The sequence below is a fragment of the Cajanus cajan genome, chromosome 7 (genome assembly GCF_000230855.2).
Source record: "Cajanus cajan strain Asha chromosome 7, NIPB_CcT2T_4, whole genome shotgun sequence".
NCBI lineage: Eukaryota > Viridiplantae > Streptophyta > Magnoliopsida > Fabales > Fabaceae > Cajanus > Cajanus cajan.
In genome coordinates this window covers 45,618,713-45,640,744 of record NC_138523.1, presented here as the reverse complement: position 1 = coordinate 45,640,744, position 22,032 = coordinate 45,618,713, and the positions used below count along the sequence as shown (strand labels likewise).

Sequence of the window (22,032 nt, the reverse complement as noted above, 5' to 3'; positions counted from 1 at the left end):
AAGGCTCCCCCTGACTAGGTAGAAGTTTAGCATTAGGATCCATAGGTGTATCAACGGGCTTGGAATTCATTAGCTCAGTTTCCTCTAAAATATCCAATGCATACTTTCTTTGAGATATTACAATTCCATTTGTAGATTGCGCTACCTCAATCCCCAAGAAATACCTAAGTTTACCAAGGTCTTTTGTCTGAAAGTGATGGCAAAGATGTTGTTTTATTTGAGAAATGCCATGATGATGACTACCGGTACGAACAATATCATCAACATACACTATCAAGTAGATGCACCCAGCAGTGGAATGTCGATAAAAGACCGAATGATCAGCTTCGCTTCGAGTCATCCCAAACTGTTGGACTACAGTACTGAATCTACCAAACCATGCCCTTGGAGACTGCTTAAGACCATAAAGTGATTTGCGGAGACGACATACCAAACCGGAAGACTCCCCCTGAGCAACAAACCCAGGAGGTTGCTCCATATAAATTTCCTCAAGCAAATCCCCATGAAGAAAGGCATTTTTAACATCCAGTTGATAGAGAGGCCAACGGCGAAGAGCAGCCATGGCTAAGAATAATCTGACAGAGGTCATCTTGGCAACAGGAGAGAAAGTGTCACCATAGTCTAATCCAAAAATTTGAGTATAACCTTTGGCAACCAAACGAGCTTTGAGTCGATCAATGGTGCCATCAGGACCAACCTTGATTGTGAAGATCCATCGACATCCAACCACAGACTTCCCAGGAGGCAAAGAAACAAGATCCCAAGTACCATTGTTCTGAAGAGCACACAGTTCATCAAGCATGGCTTGTCTCCAACCAAGGTGGGCCAAGGCATCACCTACATTTTTAGGAATAGACACAGAGGAAAGAGAAGAGAGACAAGTATATTGGGAGGGGGATAATCGGTGATAACTCAAAGTAATATAATGAGGGGAAGGATTACGAGTAGAACGATTACCTTTCCAAAGGGCAATAGGGAGGTCAGACTCAAGTGGTTGGGCCGGAGGAGACGAAGGAGGTGGCACCGAAGTAGAGTCGGGTGGGGGTCCAATGGGAAGGCTGGAGCGTTGCCGACGAGTAATATAATGAGGGGAAGGATTACGAGTAGAACGATTACCTTTCCGAAGGGCAATAGGGAGGTCAGACTCAAGTGGTTGGGCCGGAGGAGACGAAGGAGGTGGCACCGAAGTAGAGTCGGGTGGGGGTCCAATGGGAAGGCTGGAGCGTTGCCGACGATGATAAACTTGAAGTTGAGGCTGAGGTGGTGGGTCGGGTGACACAGCAGACACAAGAGGAGTATCAAAGACAAGAGGTAAGGGTGAAGGGGCAAGGACAGGTGTAGGAGAAGAGGAAGTAGATGAAAAGTAAAGAGAAGACTCAAGAAAGGTGACATCAGCTGAAATTAAGTAGCGACGAAGGGAGGGTGAGAAACATTTATACCCTTTTTGAGACCTAGGATACCCTAAAAAGACACATTTATGAGATCGAGCGGAGAGTTTGTCAAGACCAGGACTGTGATTATGGACAAAACACGTAGATCCAAAGACGCGAGGAGGTAGAGGGTGGAGAGGTTGAGTGGGAAATAAAATAGAGTGAGGTATTTGGTTGTTGAGGACAGAAGATGGCATTCGATTGATGAGATAGCAAGCAGTGAGAACAACATCGCCCCAAAAAGGTTGAGGAACGTGACCATGAAGTAAGAGGGTGCGAGTGGTCTCAATTAGGTGTCTATTTTTGCGCTCAGCCACCCCATTTTGTTGAGGGGTATATGCACAATAAGTCTGATGAAGAATGCCATGGGAAGCCATGAAGGCTTTAAAGGAGTGAGAGAGGTATTCATGAGCATTATCACTACCAAAAGTACGAATAGAAACACCAAATTGAGTTTGAATTTCATTTTAAAAAGATTGAAATATGGAAAATAATTCGGAACGAGATTTCATTAAAAATAGCCAAGTACATCGAGAGTAATCATCAATAAAAGTGACAAAATACTGAAATCCTAAAGTGGACGGGACCCGACTCGACCCCCAAATATCAGAATGAACTAAAGCAAAAGGAGACGATGCTTAGTTGTGGACACTCGGAGAAAAGGAACTACGACTATGTTTGCCTAACTGACACGACTCACACGATAAATGAGACAACTTAGACAGACGTGGTACAAGATGTTGAAGTTTGGCAAGGCTAGGATGACCTAATTGAGCATGGATGAGGGAAGGGGAATCCGCCACCAAACCAACAGGAGCAGAGGTGCGTAGGTGATAAAGGCCATGAGACTCACATCCGGTGCCAATCATCCGTCCCGAACTCCGGTCCTGTAAGAAAACAGAATCTTTGGTAAAAGAAATAAGGCAATCAAGAGAACGAGTAAGACGACTAAGGGATAATAAATTAAAGGGAGACTCTGGGACATAAAGGACATTGTCAATGGAGAGAGAAGGAGAAAGATGGACAGTACCAACACCATGAGATGTGGCGCGAGAACCATTAGCCATAGTGATAGAGGGTAAATAAGTAGAGGTAGAAAGAGATGAGAAAATAGACCGATTACCAGAAATATGATCGGTAGCACCAGAATCTAGGACCCAAGGGCCAAGAGAGGTGGAGTGAGTGAAACCAACAAACGAAGGGCCTGTGTGCGCAACAGAAGCAGTGGAATTGGAAGCTTGACGTTCTTCATACCATTTAAGGAAGTCATTGAAGAGAGCTGGGGGCCCAGAGCCAGAACTATCAGAGGGGGTAGCACCAGATGCAGTAGAGACAGGAGAGGCAGTGTGGGCAACAGCAGTAGTAGGGCGAGGGGGACGACCATGTAAGACATAGCAACGGTCAATTGTGTGGCCCAGTTTGTGATAGTGATCACACTTGGGACGACCTTTGCCCGGTTTGCGAGAACGCTGACGATCATCACGTTGAGAAACCAAAGCAGAGGAGTCGCCAGTGGGAGCTGAAGAAGGTATGTCAGGGGAAAACTTGCAAGGCACACGCAACAAAGTGGACCAAGCCAAGTTCAAGGTAGGCACGGTCGGAGATCCCAAAATCTGATCACGAATGGAAGAGTACTCATCAGGAAGCCCATACAATGCCATCAACATAAAGAATGTTTGGCGTTGCTCTAGTTCCTTGGCAGGAGTGTCAGCAGGAGGCAAAAGTTCATTGAAGTCATGTAGGAGGCCATGAACTTTGCCCAAATACTCAGCCATGGAGCCATCAAGGCGTCGTGGGGAGATGATATTCTGGAGATTTTGACACACACCATAGAGACGTTGAGTATCATTGGTGTATAACACTCGGGCTTGTTCCCATACACCAACACATGTCTCATGGGCACGAAAAATTTGCTTTAGGGAGGGATGAATGGTCGACTTAAGGACACTACAAATTTGAGCGTCAATTTTCAACCAATGAGGACGATCCTTCTCATCAACGGAAGCAGCTGTCTAGGTAAGGTGAGCAACGTAATCCTGTCCCTTAAGCCAAAGCTTGATATTCGAAGACCAAGTATCATAATTGGTGCCATCTAACTTGTCAATGGAAAGAGAGACATTGACATAATTAGTGAAAATAGCAGAGTCAGGCCGATCAGCGGAAGAGGAAGCCATAGATGCTGTAACAGGAGAGAGAAAAAAAAAACGGCCCGAGAAGGAAGAGATTCGTGACAAACGAGGTCCGATCACAAAACAAATAGTAGATCGGGGTAGAGGAGGTCGGGGCGAGTCTGGCGCCAGTGATCGCCGCCGGAAAAGTCGTCGGACGCGCCGCCACGCGCGGCGGCTGACGGAGAGGAGAGAGAAAACGCGCCCAGCACGGAAGCGGCGCGTGCGGCCTCCGTTTGTCGCGCGACCGGTGGTGTTGGGTTCGCCGGAGGAAGGCGAGTTGGGTGGGGGGGGTCGCCGGCCGGAAAGGTGGCGGCGGCGGCAGCAGCGAAGAAAAACCCTAAAAAAATAGGAAAAATTGCCGGAAAGAGACACGACTGAGTGGATAGCCAGAAAACGGAATGAGACACATTTTTCGGGCACCGATGAACAGTGGGTCCACCGGAAAGTCAAGGATAGGCTCTAGATACCATGTTGAGAGTAATGGTGAATGGAGAGAACATATTCCTTGTGTATTGCAAAGCAAAAGATGTGTTTAAATACAAAGCAGCGGGCCTAGGCCCATAAGATAAAAAACTATAAGATAAAATTATATCTAACAGTTTTAATTATTATTTTTTTATCTTATTTTTCAGATTTAATTTTTTAAAAAATTGTTCATTTCAATTTTTTTTATTTGAGTTATTTAAACTTTTTAAAATAATAATTCTTTTAAATTTTGAAGTACAATTTTGAATTATTTATTTACTTACTTCAAATTTAAGATTTGTTTCATTTACATGAAAATTATTGAATGTAACTAATATTTAAATAAAAAAATAATCTTATACACAATAAAAAATGGTGTGGAAATAAATTAAAGGAGCTTTCAAAAATTAACAAAATCTAATTGTTTGTATGATTTTTTTGACAATTTATATTATGTTTATAACTCTTTTGAATTCAAATATTAGTTAATAGATAGATTTAATGAAATAAATTTATGTCTTGAATCAATCAAATAAAGAATCAAAATCATATCACAAAATTAAAAATGATAACTATTTTAAAAAGACTAATTTGATCCAAAATTAAAATGTAAAAAACCAAAATGAACATGTTAAAATATAAAGAACCAAAATGAATCTTATAAATAAGATAAAAGATCAAAAATATAATTTAATATGTATATATATAACATTTTTATATTTAAAAATAATAATAACATTTTTAAAAAAAATTGTTAATTTAAATTAATATTGTATCCTATATTATTTTTTATCTATGTCTTTATATTTTTTGTGCAATCTATATCTTTATTAATATATATATATATATATATATATATATATATATATATATATATATATATGTGTGTGTGTGTGTGTGTGTGTGTATGTATGTATGTGTGTGTGTGCATGTGCGCATATATGCAAATAATTTTATTAAATAAGTATTTTTAGAGATATTTTCCTTGTAATTTTTTGATGTTATTGATCAAAATTAGAATGGGTTAGATGATGAAAGTTGGGGTTTTGTGTTCTTGAACAAGAATGTGGTGATTTGAATTGATTGAGATTGCATATTTATTTTAAGTGCTAATATGTGTTGATTGTGATGCATGTAAGTAGTATTTCATGTTGCATGAGTGAAATCTTTGTTGAATATCGGGTTGTGGCTTAAAATTGGGTTCTGCATTTCACAAAATTCTAATGCATTGGGCGCGCCTTCAAGATGTCGAACATTGTTCTCACTCGAGGCTCTCTATTTCGATTATGTCAGACGTAAGATTAATGATGTCAAACGTCTTGAGTTGGAACGACATTGAGTGTGGCAACCTTGAGAGTTCTTTAACTTGGTGACGTGGGGCCCAAAGTTGAGTGGCACCCAGTGCACCCAAGCTATAGCTCTCTGTTTGGATTTTTCTAGGCGTCAAGATGGGGACGTCGAGCGTGACTCATGCAGATACTCTCTGCCTGAGGTAGGGCCAAGCATGGCAGTTTACCATGCCAAGGGTGATGTCTCAAGGGCCTTTGCCTTAGTCACGCCAGGTGCGAGTTGTGTAATGTTAGGCGTGGGCGAGGCAGAGAGCTCCCTGCCTGAATGGCGTTGAGCATAGTGTGTGTAGCGACAAGCATTAGTTATTGAAAAAGATTTGAGTTGTGAGTTGTGTGTTTACCAAGTTGTATGTTGATTGTATGGTTGAGTTGAATATACGATGTGTTGTCAAGATGTTTGTTGATTACAAGGTTGACTATGAGTTGTGAGATGAAAAGTTGTGTGTTGATTTTGTTATTGTGTCGAATCTATAAAATATTGTCGTGTGTTTTGAGCTATGTTTACCACTTAGAACTAGAAAAGAGGTTTTCAAAAGTTGTATATCTCATTGTGTGGATATTGTGTAGTGATGCTTCAAAAGTCTGATTTGTTGAAAATCTTTATTGGGAAGTTGACCCTCAAAGTGAATATTGTGTTGTTTCTCCTTCAAGACTTTGTTGGTATCGTCTGTGGGCAAGGTCGAGACACATGTGTATGAAGCGATCACAATATAGGGACCAAGTTGAGTTATACTAATTACAAGGGACTAACCAAGTAAAGTATGAAATTGAGAACTTAGTTTCTAACTAGGTATCGGAAGAGCGTAGTATTTGGAAGGTAGTCAATCTACTAATCTCGTAGAAGACTTAGTTTAGCTAGCTAATGTCGTGATAGACTCGTACCCAACTGTTTATTCTCGACATTAGTACTATACTTCTTTGTTCAAGTGGTGACATATGAAAAATTGAGTTGTTGTGTTGTGAATTTGTATCCAATTTGTTATTGATCTAACAAGCAAAAAATAATTACCCTTACATGTTGTCATGTAGTTTGGATTACAATGATCATATGTGGTATGAGAATAGGATAAAGATAGGACTGAAGAGTTACTGTGAAGGCCACTCAATGGTGCATGAGCTAGGGGTGTTTTGTTGACTACTTGATGAGGGTACAAATGCATGTGTAGTAGTTGTTGTTTGATGGACAACTTAGAATGTATAAATTACATTTATTGGATTACTATATTTATATTACACATGTTTATTTAGTTTATCAATAGAATAATACACGTTTTTCATATTTGTAAAACTATAGTCCTAAGTGGGACGTTTTTCACTACTAGTAACTGTGTCATATAGTGTAAGGATTAAGGTGGGTCATAAAAAAAATGAAATATTTAAATGTAGGAGATTAAATAAATATGAAATTTAATTAAAAAAGTGATGTAGAGAAATACTTAGTAAGTAATATTTGATATTAAAAATATAAAAAATATTATTATCAAATGTATATGAGATGAGAGTGTGAGAATGAATATGAAAGATACAAGGAGAGTGAGAAAAGTAGAGTATTTATAAAATATTACAAAATATATCATCTAGGACCTTTGTAAGTGTTAAATGGATTATATAGAATTTGTTTTTCTATTTATAAATTATATTTTATTTAAAATTTGTATAAATATTTTTTTAAAATATTTAAATTATTTATTTGATTTAGATTTAAATATATTTTTAGTATTTTAAATTTAGGATAATTTTTTTAATCTTTTAAATTTAAAATTGATATTTTTTTATAATCATGATATGGGTACAAAATATTCACCATTGATGACTAATCTGCATTGAAAATCTTAAACATATATAAAGTGAATATTATCCTCTCAATATAATCTACTCCATCTTTGTCTATTTTTTTAGTCCCTTCAATTAAAAAAAACTTATTTTATTTTCAAGGTAAAAATTTGTTAGCGAATATGTGAAATGTTGTTGCACAAAATTCACTTACTAGTATCATTGTCAGTAAAAGCACCACAGTTACATAACTGTCTTAATTTGTCGCTTTCAAATATATTATTTGTGACATAGTGTAGGGATTAAAATAACCTTTTTTGAAATTACAATAACTAAAAATATTAATTTTAAATTTGAAGATCTAAAAATAAATTTATTTTAGTTTGATGGATTAAAAACATATTTGAGTCTTTAAATTTATAGTAAATAATTTATGTAAAGATACTATATTAATCTTAATTATTGGTTATTTGTTTTTTGATTTAATTGATAATTTATGTTAAATATATTTAAATTTAATTTAAAAATAAATACGATAAGTATAAAATAAAATAGATTAAAAAATTAAAATTTTAAAACTCTCATTAAAGAAAAAGGTCTACATACATACAGTAGCCTACAAGATATCTATTCTCATTTACATAATGACAAATACTTATTAATTTACTATAACCGTCTATAATATATTAATCACATATAATAAATTCATATTATTAAATAACATTTATATTTTATAAAAATTAACTACCTTAATAAAGTCATACGTGTACATCTTTATTAACTCTTTCGATGGGCTGAATGAAGAGAGAGAAAATATTGTTATCCACATAAAATGAGATAAGATAAAATGAAAACATTTATTCTTCTAATAATTGAACTTTTTTACAATGAGGTGAATGAAATGAAATGTAACACCCGGAAAAAAAAAATAACTTAAGTCGACTGAAAACAACAATTTTTTTAAAAATTGAACTTCTTTATAACTTTTGGTTTTCATATAACTTTTTCAATGAAAAAAAAAAGAAGCAAACATAATAATAAAATATAAATATGCATAGAAGTTGATGTAGTATAAAAGTACAAAATAAATAATACATCGAGTGCACAAAGACTAGCACAAATTTATTAAACTAATAGTTTCGAGTTTAACTTAAAAGAATAGCTTTTTTTCATATACTATGATCTTTTTTTTTTTTGAAGGGATATACTATGATCTTATTTAAAAACACCTAAAATGATAATTAGTTGAATATAAAATAATTTTATCTAACCTTTTTATTTATTTATAAAATATCTAACCTAAACGTATGTGATATATATATGAGAGAGAGAAAATATTTAACAAAAGTCGTTACAACGTAGCCAAAATGCATAGGATCTACGAGGAAATGCTTTGATTTAATGTAATTTATTATAAAAAAATATTGTTAGTTAATGTAATTTAACATTCAAAAATCTTACATAATTATGTATTTATTGAAGAGAGAAAAAAAAAGTATTTTAACCTTTTTGATCGCAATAATATTCAGTGTAGTATTTGGTTATGATTTTAGCAAAACATGAAAAATACAATGATTGAAAAACTATGACACTTTTCCTTGTACTTTTATAACCAATGGCCACTCAAAATAAAAATAAATAAACAAATAATGTTATCAACATTGTCCTATATTTTTTTAATAAGGAAACATTATCCGAAAAAATTATCCTTAAATAGAATAATCAATCATACCCATCAATAAATAAAAATGATTATTATTATGCGTTATTTTATATAAAATACAAATAACTATTTTACATGAAAAGTTTTAGATATTATTTATTATAATTATTTATAAATTAAATTAAAAAATTAAAATAAATTTTCAATAAATAAATATAATTTTTTGTTATAATATAAATTATTTATCATAAATTTAAAATATAATTTATATATTTAAAAATATTTATTTATCCAAATTTTAAATATAATATATTTTAACATAGTATTTATTTATATACATAATTTATTTTAAATTTTAGTTATATATAATAAATATTTAACATGTACCTTGTACAAATTAAAATACTATTCCTTATATAAAAGTTAATGCTTAAATTCATTTTTCATCTCTATAATTTCTCAAATATGCAATTTTAATTTCTTAAAAAAATATTACAAATTTGATCTCTTAATTTTTAAAATTAAGCAATCTAGGTTTATAATGAACATGACGTCCAAATATTAAACAAAAAACGTTAACTTATTTGTGAGTAACACTATCGAATATTTACTTAACCATGTTGGCTTCCATATATGGAAGTATGGAACAACATTTTTTTCCACATATATGCTATTTCTTTTATCTCAATTGAAATTTTTAATCTACTTTGTTAAAATTTTTAATCCTATTATTTTCTTATGTAGCTAACTAATAACAAGTAGTATTATTCATAGACACATATTGTCATTTTAGATTTAATTTTGAATAACATGTTAATGTAAGTCTAATATTGTTTAATTTTGAAAACTAAAGAGACAAAAATTGTAATAAAAAAAATTAGAAGATAAAAGTTGTACATTTGTAAAATTATAAGGACCAAAAGTGGATTTAAGAAAAAAAAACACCAATAAATTTTATGTTCCATAAAATTAGGTGATACTTAATATTTTTATATTAAATTTCATGTTTGAGTATTATATTTAAAGAGAAAGACATAGAGAGAAAAGACTCCACAAAATGACTAATCAATTTTCTTAACATTTGTCCTTATAACAATTTTTAAAAAAATAAAAATAAAATTATACATCTACTAACTTTAATGAAATAAATATTATCAAAGACGGTAAAAACTATCCATAATTATCATTTAATCATTCACTATGTTTATAAAAAAAAATGAGAGAAATAGTGAGACACGAAGTAACTATTTTTTTCCTAGTATATAATAATTAATATATCGCTAACATCATTAGCATTAGAATCAATTATATTTTGTCCTTAAACTTTTTGACAACTATAACTTTTAGTTCATCAACATAATTTTTACTAGTTTGAACTTTTACTCTCAGTAATATTTTTGGGTTAGGGTTTAGGATTTTTGACATTAAGAGTTTTTGTTTGTGCAAATCTTTTTTAAGAATTTTTTTTTTGGTTCGTCCCTGGAGTATTCAGGGCCGACAGCTGTGACTAACCTCAAAGAGTGGGATAGCTGGCCCCAAGATTTATGACGCGGCTGCATACACAAAGCAGGATTCGAACCCCTGACCTTGCTTAAGCGTGGATCAACCCCTACCGCTGAACCACACGCTTGGGGTTGATCTTTTTTTAAGGATTAAAACCAAATAAATGATTAAAAATGAAAATTAAAAAAAATCATAGAATACAAGTATATTTAATTCTTAGTATTGTAACTAATAGCCTAAATATCAATGTAAAAAGATTAGAAAAATATAACATTGTACGAGGCGTAATTTGTTGTTTTTCATATCACAAAAGCTCATCAAGTTGCAAGTATATATTGACTTTTTTTTTAATGAATAATTTACTTAATATGCTTTAAAATCTGTTTAATATAATGGCTTATTAACAAAAGAGTATATAAAAACTTGACCTGAGCTTTTTCATATATAAAAAAAGGGAACTAGATAATTCCCCATGTTTAGATCAGCTTTATAAATTTTTAAATAGACATTTTGCATGTTAACTCTTAATCGAATTTAAGAAAAAAATCTTGTTAATTGTATAAAAAGAATCACTTTGATAAATTGCATTCTCAAAATATTTAATTAATCAAGTTATTTGGTTGAGGATAAAATGATACCTCTTAAAGCTTTTGAAATCATCTAATCTAAATTCTAAAGGCAATAATCAACTTATTATGCCTTAAAAAAACTCTCTGGCATGAAAAAAATAAACTTTTTATAACATGTATTTTTTTTAGAGAAAACAGCTTAATACGAGTAAAAAGCTATTTTCTAAAATAATTAATCAAATCTAAACATGAACCTAATTGTTTCAAACTGTGTGTACAACATATGAACCAAAATCAATTATAAAGGCTGGTAGCCTCGCCCTTCAAGTTTCACACGAAACAGCCAAAGTGACACTTGATAATTTTCCATCTCAGCTGCCACTTGACAAGAGCAAAATTTTGAAGGGAAATAGGCTCCCCCTCCCTCCTCCTTTTTCCTAAATTTATTTCCCTTTTTTTTCCTTTCTCTTTCTCTATAACCTCCATTCAGGTGAAAAAAAATCAAAGACTAAGGTTGCATGAAATTGCATGTGCAACCGGCGAGGGACTACAATTTACACGTCAAGAAAAGGTTAGGCGTATGAACAACAACACCGTCCAAATAATCAATTGCCTAAGGCGGTTGTAATTTGTGAATCTCTTCATTGAGAAGTTGCGCAATTAGGTTTGTGTCAGCCGCTGGCCTATTAAGAATGCTGTACAATAAGTTCAATTCTTCTGCATTGGCCTTTTTGAATAGGTTCCTTAGTACTGCAACAACTCCAACGGGAGTGGGCTTATTCAAGAGAACCCTGTCACTATTTCCACCATTTGCATTTCCATTGGTTTGGCATGTTTGTGAAATCTGTCCTTGAGGACGAGAGTAGGGCCTTGAGTCCCAATATTCATTACATACTCGACTTCGATCCAGTGCTTCAATAGCCTGTAGAAAGAAAGCGAGGAAAGAAATCAAACATAACATTACAAATACTAACAATTTAGATGAAAAACCAGAAAGAAGTTTACAGCCCCAAAACACAACCTTAGAAAATGTTATTAACCGAGTTAAGACTATTTTTAAAATCTAGATGTAAAACATGCGACAAGAGTGAACATTGCATTGAATGGTTTTCATGTTGTTTACTTAACCATTGATTGAAATTTTTCTGAAGCTAGACACTCGGAGTTCCATTTTCCCTTTTGGTAAGAGACTAGCTAAGAGCATGTTTGGTTTGTGCATATCCTGTTATTATTTAAAAAATGCTTGGTCACATTTTAATGAAAACATTTATTGTTATTTCCCAAACATACATACCTACTGCAAAGGGTATAATTCAATCCTAAATCACTATCGTATCAATCCAAAAGAAGCTATAAAAATTGTTATACGCATAATTTACATAATAGTCCATGGAAGGTGGGGAGAAACAAGAAATGGAATGGAATGGAACTTATTATCAGCCCACGTTATACATAAATAAAGTCCTTTGAATTGTAAATGTGTTTTAGGCTCTATGGATAAATGTCTCCATGAAAATCTGTAGGTAAAGAAAATAAGGTAAAATGAACTTCTCCCATAAACTAAAATCAACTTAAGCACTTAACTTTTGTAGAAGCTTTCATTTTATCTTCTCCAAAAGCTGAGGTGCATAGGCTAACTTCAACTTACGAGAGAAGCTCAGTTTATTTTATCTTATTTTCTTCTGTTATAAGTGTTTATAAAAAGTTTATCCAAATAGGGCCCTAATCAGTAAAATTACCTGCACTATTGCTGGTGAAGAAAACCCAAACATTTCAAAGCCATCAAGGCTGCCAGGAGGCTGTAAAGGAGGAAGACCCTTTCTTCCCAACTTATGTTGCTTTGCGATTTCTTGATTCACTTTCTCTCTGACCAGTTCCCAACATCTTGCAGCTGACATATGGATGAAGGCCTCACTTGAACAATTTTCTAACGAAACCTGAGTAAAGCAAGATTTTATTATTTCACACACCTCATCCCAATTCCAGTTAACTAATTTACTCACAGCAACTTCAGTAAAAAAATAAAAAAAAATTACTCACAGCAACCTGTTTCAATGCCCAAAGTAATTTTTAACTAAATGCATCCAACACCTAAAAAGTTTCAAAATCTCAATTTTTATGACTAAAGAAGGACACAAGTTATTCAATAGGACAAACACATAACTGCACCCATCAAGGATTACCCAGGACCACAACACCTTCCTCTCAGCAACAAGATATTAGGAACAGAGGATTTAAATTTCAAGTACGACAACAAATTTACATCAGAAATTTGAGAGACCTTTCTAGCCATACTGATCAAAAAAATATATAAGGCCGATTGCATGACAAGAGCCTGCAATTGAATTTTGAAAATAAGGTGAAAGTACCATAAATAGAGGCCAACCACGTCCAGCATCAAGTATTTCTGAAATATAGTAACACATACTGGATGGGTCTAAGACATTGATGTATCTAACGCGGCTTCTAAATCCTGCATCAATTAATTTAATTTGCATGAATACACAGCTTACATACTCAATTAAACATTGTCATGGAAGCTGTAAATCATTATGGACCAAGTATACATACCCTTCGGAAATATAGCCTGACTACTGCACCAAGACTTTCCAGAAAGCACAACCCCAAATTCTAATGGTTCAACATTGCAGTTGATGCGCCGGACAACCTTTGCAATCCGAGGACCTTTCTGACGGTAATTATTTGGACCACAAGAAAAGTTACCATTAGCCGTTCTTGCATTGTCCGCTACATTAGAAGTGGCACATCCTCCAAGTTTTTCATGATTATCTTCAGTCTTAACCTTAATGCCAGAATGTTGTGGTTTCAGAGGACAAATCTCCAAACAATTATCACTGGCCTCTACTTTTGAAGACGTTGGAATATTTCTAGCAGATTCTGTACTTGTAAGACCTATATGACAAGAAAGATCTACTGGGGTAAAGGCCAGAACTGTTCCTGAGTGTTCATGACATTCTTCTTTCACACGCAAAAGCCGTGTTGAATCAGAACTCATATTTTCACGGGGCAATGTAATAGCATCCTTTTCACTAATCATAGGAGTATCTGTCACAGAAACTGTCAAGTTTTTATTTTCTATATCATTGCATGGGCTCACCTTATCTCTAGGACCTGCGAGCATATAAGGAAGTTCCTTCCCTCTATTTGAATAGGGAATCTTCTTTTCATCATCTTCATCATCACTGAGAAGTATAACATTGTTATTATGTCTGTAAAGTGAACTTTTTTCACCTCCGTGTTGAGCAAGAGGCAGAGATAAAGCATTTGGTGTATCCTCTTGAGACAATTGACAGCCAGGGGTTCTCATCTTTGATCTGCAAATAACAGATTCTTCTTTATTAACACATATCTTATGATTAGCTGTCTCACATGTAGGTTTTGAGCTTTTAAATGTTAGCAAATCCTTCGTGGAACTCAGAGATGAAGTAGATTCAGCTGATTTCCTTGGTTGAAAAGGGCTATGATCTTTGCTATTTGCTTGATTCTCTATTGGGACATCAATCAATTGAGAATCGTCAATAAATTTATTTGAGGGATGCAAAGCTGTCTCTTTATGCACAGTTGCTCTAGAAGAATGAGACAAATTAGATGAACGCGAGTTCAATTCCATAAGTACTGTTCCCTTGTCTGCTGAGACATGTGAAGATAGTGCCAGCCCAAGATCTAATTTTGCCCATCTATATATTGCACTTAATTTTCCTTCCAATGCCTCCACAAGAATATTTAGTTCACTAATATCATACCGAAAGAGGAAAAATTTGGAATCCCAAGAGCATGAACAAAACTGCTTTGCATGATCCAAGCAAGCATATCTATCTGGGGAACAGCGGCAACCAGCAGCAGATAGATGTAAATCAAAAAAGCAAATGTTGCATTCCCTTTCATCTGTAGCATCAAAAGTACTCTCCATTTTTAATGCCTGTGAAGAACTGCAGAGAAATTCCCTTCTTGCTCGCTCCATCTCAACACGCATCTAGAGAGGAAAACACAAGTAAAACAAGAAAAGAGATTATTAACATTAAAACTCAACACTCATTTATACTAGTCTTTCTTTTCAATTTTCGTTTACAGTGCATACGCACGGGTCCCACCTAAGATCCTCAAATATTCAGCAAACAGAACAAAAGTTCCACAGTTTAGTTACAATTTTGGGATTAGAACAGGTGTTCAGGAGGGTGATCCTTGGCACCCCCATTTTCTATAATAAAGTTGAATCTCAGCAAAAAGGAGGCAGACCAGTGCATTATTTAGACATAAACCCAAAAGCATCTTGGGTAAAGGGATGTGAAACATAAAAAACCATTCATGAGGCTTCACCTACTAACTTAAGCTTCCAAGTTAACTGGTTAATGACACATAGGGATCATTGAATCTATGATTATTTTTCTTTTTGTTTTTATTCTATTTTTGACCAACAATAATTGTTCTTTAAACTCAATCTAGCACTTAGGCTTTCACTTGACAGACTCTCAACAATCAACTAATATAATACAGAATTAGAAGACAAGGTGGTGTAGAAGAAAGGGATGGGCAGAAGAAAATATCCAAAAGCACTCAACTCTTCAATATTAAATTCAATAAGGCAGAATCCCCTAAAATAATAATATCCTTAAATGGTGGGTGAGGTTATTGAATAAAGATTCAAATCGTGACTTGCCAAGCTAATTTTTTAATCATAAATCATAATTTGTACCAAATTGTAAGATTGAGACAGAAAAAAATATTCAAAAAATATCATATAGATGATATATAGTGTTCAATGTAATAATTTTAAACTAGAAATAGATAAAACAACTGAACCATAAGTCCCATAAAACAAAAACATGATCATATGCAAAGCCTCTAGTTTTATTTATTTTTTTGTTAGCAGGAATTACAATGACGGTTACACAACTCGAACTCAAGACCTTATGCATACTATTTCAACTCGCCACCACTAGGCTGACCCTAGTGTTTCACCGAAGCCTCTATTTTATAAGAGTGGAAACTAATAGCAAATAGAGTGCATGCATTGAATGAGTGACAAATAAAGTAGTGGAATAATCAAGTAGGATACATTTAGAAATGGTATTTTAATTCCTTTTTATTTAACAAAATGATTTTTCTATCTTTTTCATGAGAAATGGTAAAAAGAAAAGTAAACAAATTTAAAAAAAAATAATGGAGTGATTCATATCAATGGTATGAAATGGCACCAATTCATTCATATATCGTAAGATTCAAAGTTATTTGAGATTTATTTTATGATATGAATTGATAGGTAGTCAAAATTGTCAAATTGTATCAAATCATAGGATTTGAATTTTGAATTGTATGTTTCTAATAATTATAACCAACACCACTTAAACATCAACTTCCTTATTATGGACAGGCCATAAAGTTAATACGAAATCATAAATATCATCCCTTCATACTGTACTATATGGAGAAGCGGAATTTACCTTAAGTGCTTTTGCCAAAAGGCCGTCCTTCCCACAAACATCCTTCCATCGTAGATTATCCAAAGTATTTTTCTTTAGCAAATTAAGCTCCCATTGGGCTCGTACTGCTTCCCTTGCAGCCCCAAGCAACAACTTATCATGTGATACAGAAGTCTTGCGCCCCTGCTCCTGGTACAGCTCTATAGCAATATGTCCATGGGGCAGCCAGTCAACAGGGGCTACATTAACAGCCTCAGCACAATTGAAGCCACAATTGAACCCAGAGTGGTAGGCTCGAGGAAATGTCAGAACAAAGTCCCCAGGGTTTTGAACACACCTAAAAACTGGTACTCCTTTAGACTTCAGGATAGAAGGAGAAAGCTGAGTGACCTGCAACAAAAAAGTTAAAAATTCATGCATTAGATAAATATATGTCCACAAAACTACACATGATCATTCAACACAATTCTTTATCTGCACAATAATAGAAATATGGACAGGTAGGTGAAATGGAGAGATAAAAAATGAAAAATAGAGCTTCACCCCACCCAATGAGAACGCAATGATAATTTTAACCTTGTTTGTTACCTCTCTAAAAGATAAAACAAACTAAATGATCAAATGGCATTTGTGCAGCGATAGAAAACTTTTGCTCACCAGCTTATGAAGCAAGTCAGGCTGTTCTTCAAAAAGTTCTGGTAAATGCTTTCTCATGGCTTCTTCCAATTTGCAGGCATCCTTTCCAGGGACACCATACCACATTTTTGGAGCTCCCCAATGCATGTAATTCAATGAATATAAATGGTGATCTTCCACATGCTGCATCCACAATTAAACCATAAAGAAAATATGAAGCAGTTATAAAAACTAAAGATGCTATGCTAACTAAGCATTCATTCTCTCACACAAAAAACACACACACCAAACATCAAAAAATTGCCAGTCAACACAACAATTAGTTATGGCGTAGTGGTTTACAAAACAAATCAGAGCAAAAAGATGTCACCTATATGCATCCCATTATTTTCACACAAAAACACACCCTACACACCCTTACATCCCCTCCCATCCTCAAAGGGCATACAAAGACACAACACACACATGGACATGCATGGGTTCCTATAAACAACAACAAACAAAAGACATGCAAATGTAAACTAAAGATAAAAGATACATACACATATAATAGCATGTAACTGTAATAGTTGTTGTCAAAATATTACATAGATTACAGAGATATCCCAGGAGATCCAATACAAGTTTGATTTTGTTGACTTTGTTCCTATTTATATCAGAATATCAGATTGATTTGTAGGTATGCAGGTAGCCTATTTTTTATTTTAAGCACATTATCTGATTAGGATCAGCTCTTAAGGTTTAGCTCCATTTTTTCCCCTTATTTTTAGCTTCTCCTTGTATCTATATATTTATGTATCCTTTGTACAGTTTAATCAAAATATGAAATATATGTACTTCTTCCATCGGTCTCAAGTGTTATAAAGACAAATTGCAAAGAATTCATGAAATACATGCTAGAAAACGAGGGATGTAGTCCTTACCCAACAAAAGGAGGAAAAGCACATTCCTATGTACAACCATGGCACTAGAACACCAGATATATCACTGCTTTCATAAGAGAGCAGAGATCCAGGAAGCCTTGCAAAGTTATTTAAATTCCAGCCAGATTTTATGTACTGTTCATGTGAAGCAGAACCAATATGACTAGATTTGCTGGGGAAACCACTTCCAAAAACCCCTGTTTCCAGATCAGCTCCATAAAGCACCTGGAAGTGTACAGAAAAATGAAATGTAAGGAGAGTGGCATGTACTACGGGCAACAAATAGGCAATAATTTCATGAAGCAGCAAATTAATGAGATTCTATGGAATGTGACCTCAATTTCTTCCGTAGGACTCTCAACCATTCGCCAGTATTCACCTTCAATGTTCTCCACAGAAGGCTCCAAGGTACCATTTAAAATTGTTGAATTAGCACCCAAATGAGATACATTCTCATTTTTTCCAAAGTATTTGATCCGAAAATCTTCGGCATATCTCTGAAATGTTTCCAAAGTAAATTCTGGACCAGGTTCAAACCCAAACCTTTCAACTTCACAAAAACCTGCATTAGGTCCTCTTCTAGTGCCATTATCCACCCCCATTCTTGTGCATCTTCTTCTTTTCCTCTTCATATTACTTTGAACCTTTGACATCTTTCTCACTGAATCACGATTCTGTAGTTTGTCAATCCTCTGAACACGTGTAGCAAACTTAGAACCCTCCCATGTACTTTTTTCTTTGAGAGGACAAGGAGGTTTCCAAGAAGACGGTGGAACAATGCGACAAATTCCATATGGCTCGGCCCTAGAGCGAATGCTTGATATATATTTCAAAGTATCTTGAAACTCCTGGAAAAAATATGGACAAGTCAATGATATGATTTTCGGATAAAGCTAACTCATAGAAGTAAACAGAACAGTGCATGGACAGAAGTGAATTCAATGTGTCACTGGAACTGAACAAGACCTCTTCAGTAGGGTAGAAAACAGGAGCGTCCTCAATATTTGGCCTACGAGCCTCTTCTGGTCGCCATCTGGCAACAACCTGTCAGAAACTTTGATTGTCAATTAATCATTCATCGTGCGAGAGGCATGCCCAATAATATCTATTTATGATGAAATAAACTCTATAATATATGAAAAAATAATCAATTCAAGTTCATTGGTGTTATTACAATAACCAGTCTGATGGATGAGAAGGTAGACCAAAACCCTTCTGTTTCAATAAGGGAGCAACCCAATTCATAAAACTTGGCAATGCAAATGTCATTATTACAAATTATCCTCTAGCATTTGTAGCTTGTACTTTTCTCTTTCTTAATAAATTCTGTCTTTCAAAAAATTTAATGTGTCTATATATTATTAACATAACAATAATAAAAGAAATGATGCTGATAGAGGAGAGCAAGGAGAATGGAGATGGTGAGTTAGAGTTGATTCACTAATAATGAGGCCAATAATATTTTCAACAAAAGTAAATCATGTATATTTTATAAATAGACCTTCTGGCAATTACTGCAATCTGGACATCCACGGATGACTCCCCGAGGAAGACAAGGTCTTGAGGAAAAATTCTGCATTGACATTTATATGTAAGGCACTAACCAGAACTCTCTGCACTAATATTCAGGAAATGGTGTGCATTGAATTCAAAATGAAGACATCCAAAACAAAAAAAAAATGAACTAATATAAGACTGACTTGATCAAGCGGCTCACAGTCAGAGTCTTCATCTGAACAGTTCTCATATTGTCCATAATTAATCCATGGTCTTCGTCGAAGGGATCTAGGAACCTTTGCAGTATCACAAACTTGAACATCATTTTCCACCTGAGTTGAAGGTGATTCAGAAGCACTTGTAGAGGCTGAACTGGTCATATTTTTATCATTTTGTTTATCATTGTTTTCTACCCTCTTCAGTGAGAAAGATGTGTATGATTCAAAACCTGGTGGAACTGATGGAAAATCATCATTATCTTCTTTAACACATACTCTCATAAGCTCAGTCCCCATCATAACCTCATGCAAAAAGTCAATAGGCAATAATGTCTCTGATAGTGATATGTCTTCCCTGTATGAACTAAGGAGTCAGCATAAAGCCATAATCTGCACACACGCACAGGCACAAAAAAAAAATATATAATCTGGGTTTTATTAAACTTACTTTGTTAAAAAGAGTACTTATAAAGTGAAAGATGTCGAGTCTGTTGGTTCTCTGAACTTCCACTGTATTAGCTATAAATCGCATCAAAAGAAGGCTATTTGGAGATCCCAGTACTTTCATAAATTGCTGGAACACGTCAATCTGAAATAAGTCACAACAAACAAAGAGAGGCAGCTCAGATAAGGTAATACATGCGAATACATCATAATGCAACACAGTATCTTAATATTGCATACTTGATTTTCTATTTAGTCAAAATTGTTATCCTTACTCTTGTCAGACTAAAACTCAAATTATTTTCAATAAGGCTATTGGCATTCATTCATCAGAATAACAGATCAGACAGCAAAGGCATATTGAAACTTCAATATGTTCTTTTTCATTAATATTATTGTTGGATCAAATAGTACTAATTGACAAATGAAGGATTAAGCTTAATGTAGGGGAGTGCATCATCTAAATCCAGAGGTGAACAGCATTCTTTATCTCTTTCTCATTTACCCCTCTTTTAATATTTCTCTTTACCCTTTCTCAGGACCAAATCCCTAGTTCATTGCATTTCAACAGTCAGATCATGAGATAAAAATTCAAAACAATTAAGCAATCACTGACAGGATCACAAAGATAACCTAAAAGATCCTGTAGAAATTGTAAAAAAGGACCTCCATACCATTATCTGTATAACTAACAATACAGATGTATAGAGCAAAGCAAACATCAATATAAACTCACTGCAATAATATTATTTAGGAATATTAAATGAAGGAAACCAAGCAACAATTAATAATTAATAATTAATAATTATAATAATAAATAAATAAATAAACTTAGTCAAATTTACTATAATCAAGCGATTTTGCAGTGATTAGCTGTAATCCTAACAGAAAACAAGAGAACATATCCTATCAGGAGTTACCTAAAGGAAATCGTGGAGGAATTGCGATTTTCTATTGTATGGTTGAATACATGGAAAATTGGGGTTAATACAATGGAGTATCGATGAAAAATAAAGAAAAATTTCGAGGACCTATAGGTGGCCGGTGATGAGAACGATGAGCGTGAAGAATTGAAGACAAAGTGCAAACTCTACAAACCCTAACAGGATAGAGGAAGAAGACGATTTAGGAAGCAACTTAGATAAATCTGTATCCTCTACATTAATGTCTAGATGAATTTTTTTTTTCCCCTATCTTTTGTTTTTTTTTTTTTTGGTCAACTTTCTTTTGGGGTAAACTTGTAGCAGTGCAATTTGTATAAAGTATTTGAGCCCAAGGGCATTTCAGTCTTTTTATGCTTTCCGGCTTCGGCTTCACGTCTAGGCCTAGCCGAATCCTTATAACGTTTAACTTTTTTCACGTTTTTTGTTTTTGATACAAACTTTTTTTCTTTTTAGAAACTGCTTTCCTTTCCGTGTATCATATAACTTACAAATAGCATTTGCACTATAAATTATTTTTAATTATAATATTAAGCTTATGATATTTTTTTTAATATTTTAGACTATAACTTATTTGTATATTAAATATTTATAAATTTTATGTAAAATTATTCGATCGTATGAAAATTTTAATTTTTATTCAATATTTACAATAATACTTTTATCTATTACACAAATATTTTTTTATACTTCAATTAATTTTTAAAAATATTATAGTTAAATAATAATTGACTAAATTTAATGAATAAAATCATAGTAAATTACAATATTTTCTCCTCGTAGATATAAATAGAGTTTAATAGTTATACATTAATAATGAAAATTCTTTTCACGTAATCATTTAATCACAAACATTATGTATAATAAGTTTGTTGAATTTTAAAGACACATTTTTTTTAATAGATAAAAATTATTGGAACATACAAAAGTTGGTGGGTCTTACACCCTATTGAATGGACTCTGATAATCATACTTGGTAAAGAGTAAAATAAACATATGCTTTTGTGGA

At 33.8% G+C, this 22,032-nt stretch overlaps 1 protein-coding gene across 3 annotated transcripts; it reads right to left on the bottom strand.

Moving 5' to 3' along the window:
- Positions 1–11,073: 11,073 nt before the first annotated feature.
- PKDM7D (Transcription factor jumonji (jmj) family protein / zinc finger (C5HC2 type) family protein) lies at positions 11,074–21,310 on the bottom strand. 3 transcript variants are annotated; one of them, XM_020370224.3, is made up of 13 exons: positions 21,003–21,310; positions 20,087–20,227; positions 19,624–20,002; positions 19,425–19,496; positions 18,890–18,967; positions 18,259–18,771; positions 17,924–18,148; positions 17,022–17,183; positions 16,386–16,754; positions 13,495–14,917; positions 13,293–13,396; positions 12,663–12,860; positions 11,074–11,845 (listed from the first exon to the last, which is right to left on the bottom strand). In XM_020370224.3, exons 3-13 carry the CDS (start codon positions 19,936–19,938, stop codon positions 11,537–11,539), a joined length of 3,768 nt encoding a protein of 1,255 aa, XP_020225813.1. In that variant the 5' UTR covers positions 19,939–20,002; positions 20,087–20,227; positions 21,003–21,310; the 3' UTR covers positions 11,074–11,536. The 3 variants fall into 3 exon arrangements, with proteins under 3 accessions (XP_020225813.1, XP_020225804.1, XP_020225820.1); XM_020370215.3 differs by having other exon boundaries at positions 19,624–19,993; positions 21,003–21,309; XM_020370231.3 differs by having other exon boundaries at positions 19,624–19,993; positions 21,114–21,309.
- Between the last annotated feature and the right edge of the window lie 722 nt (positions 21,311–22,032).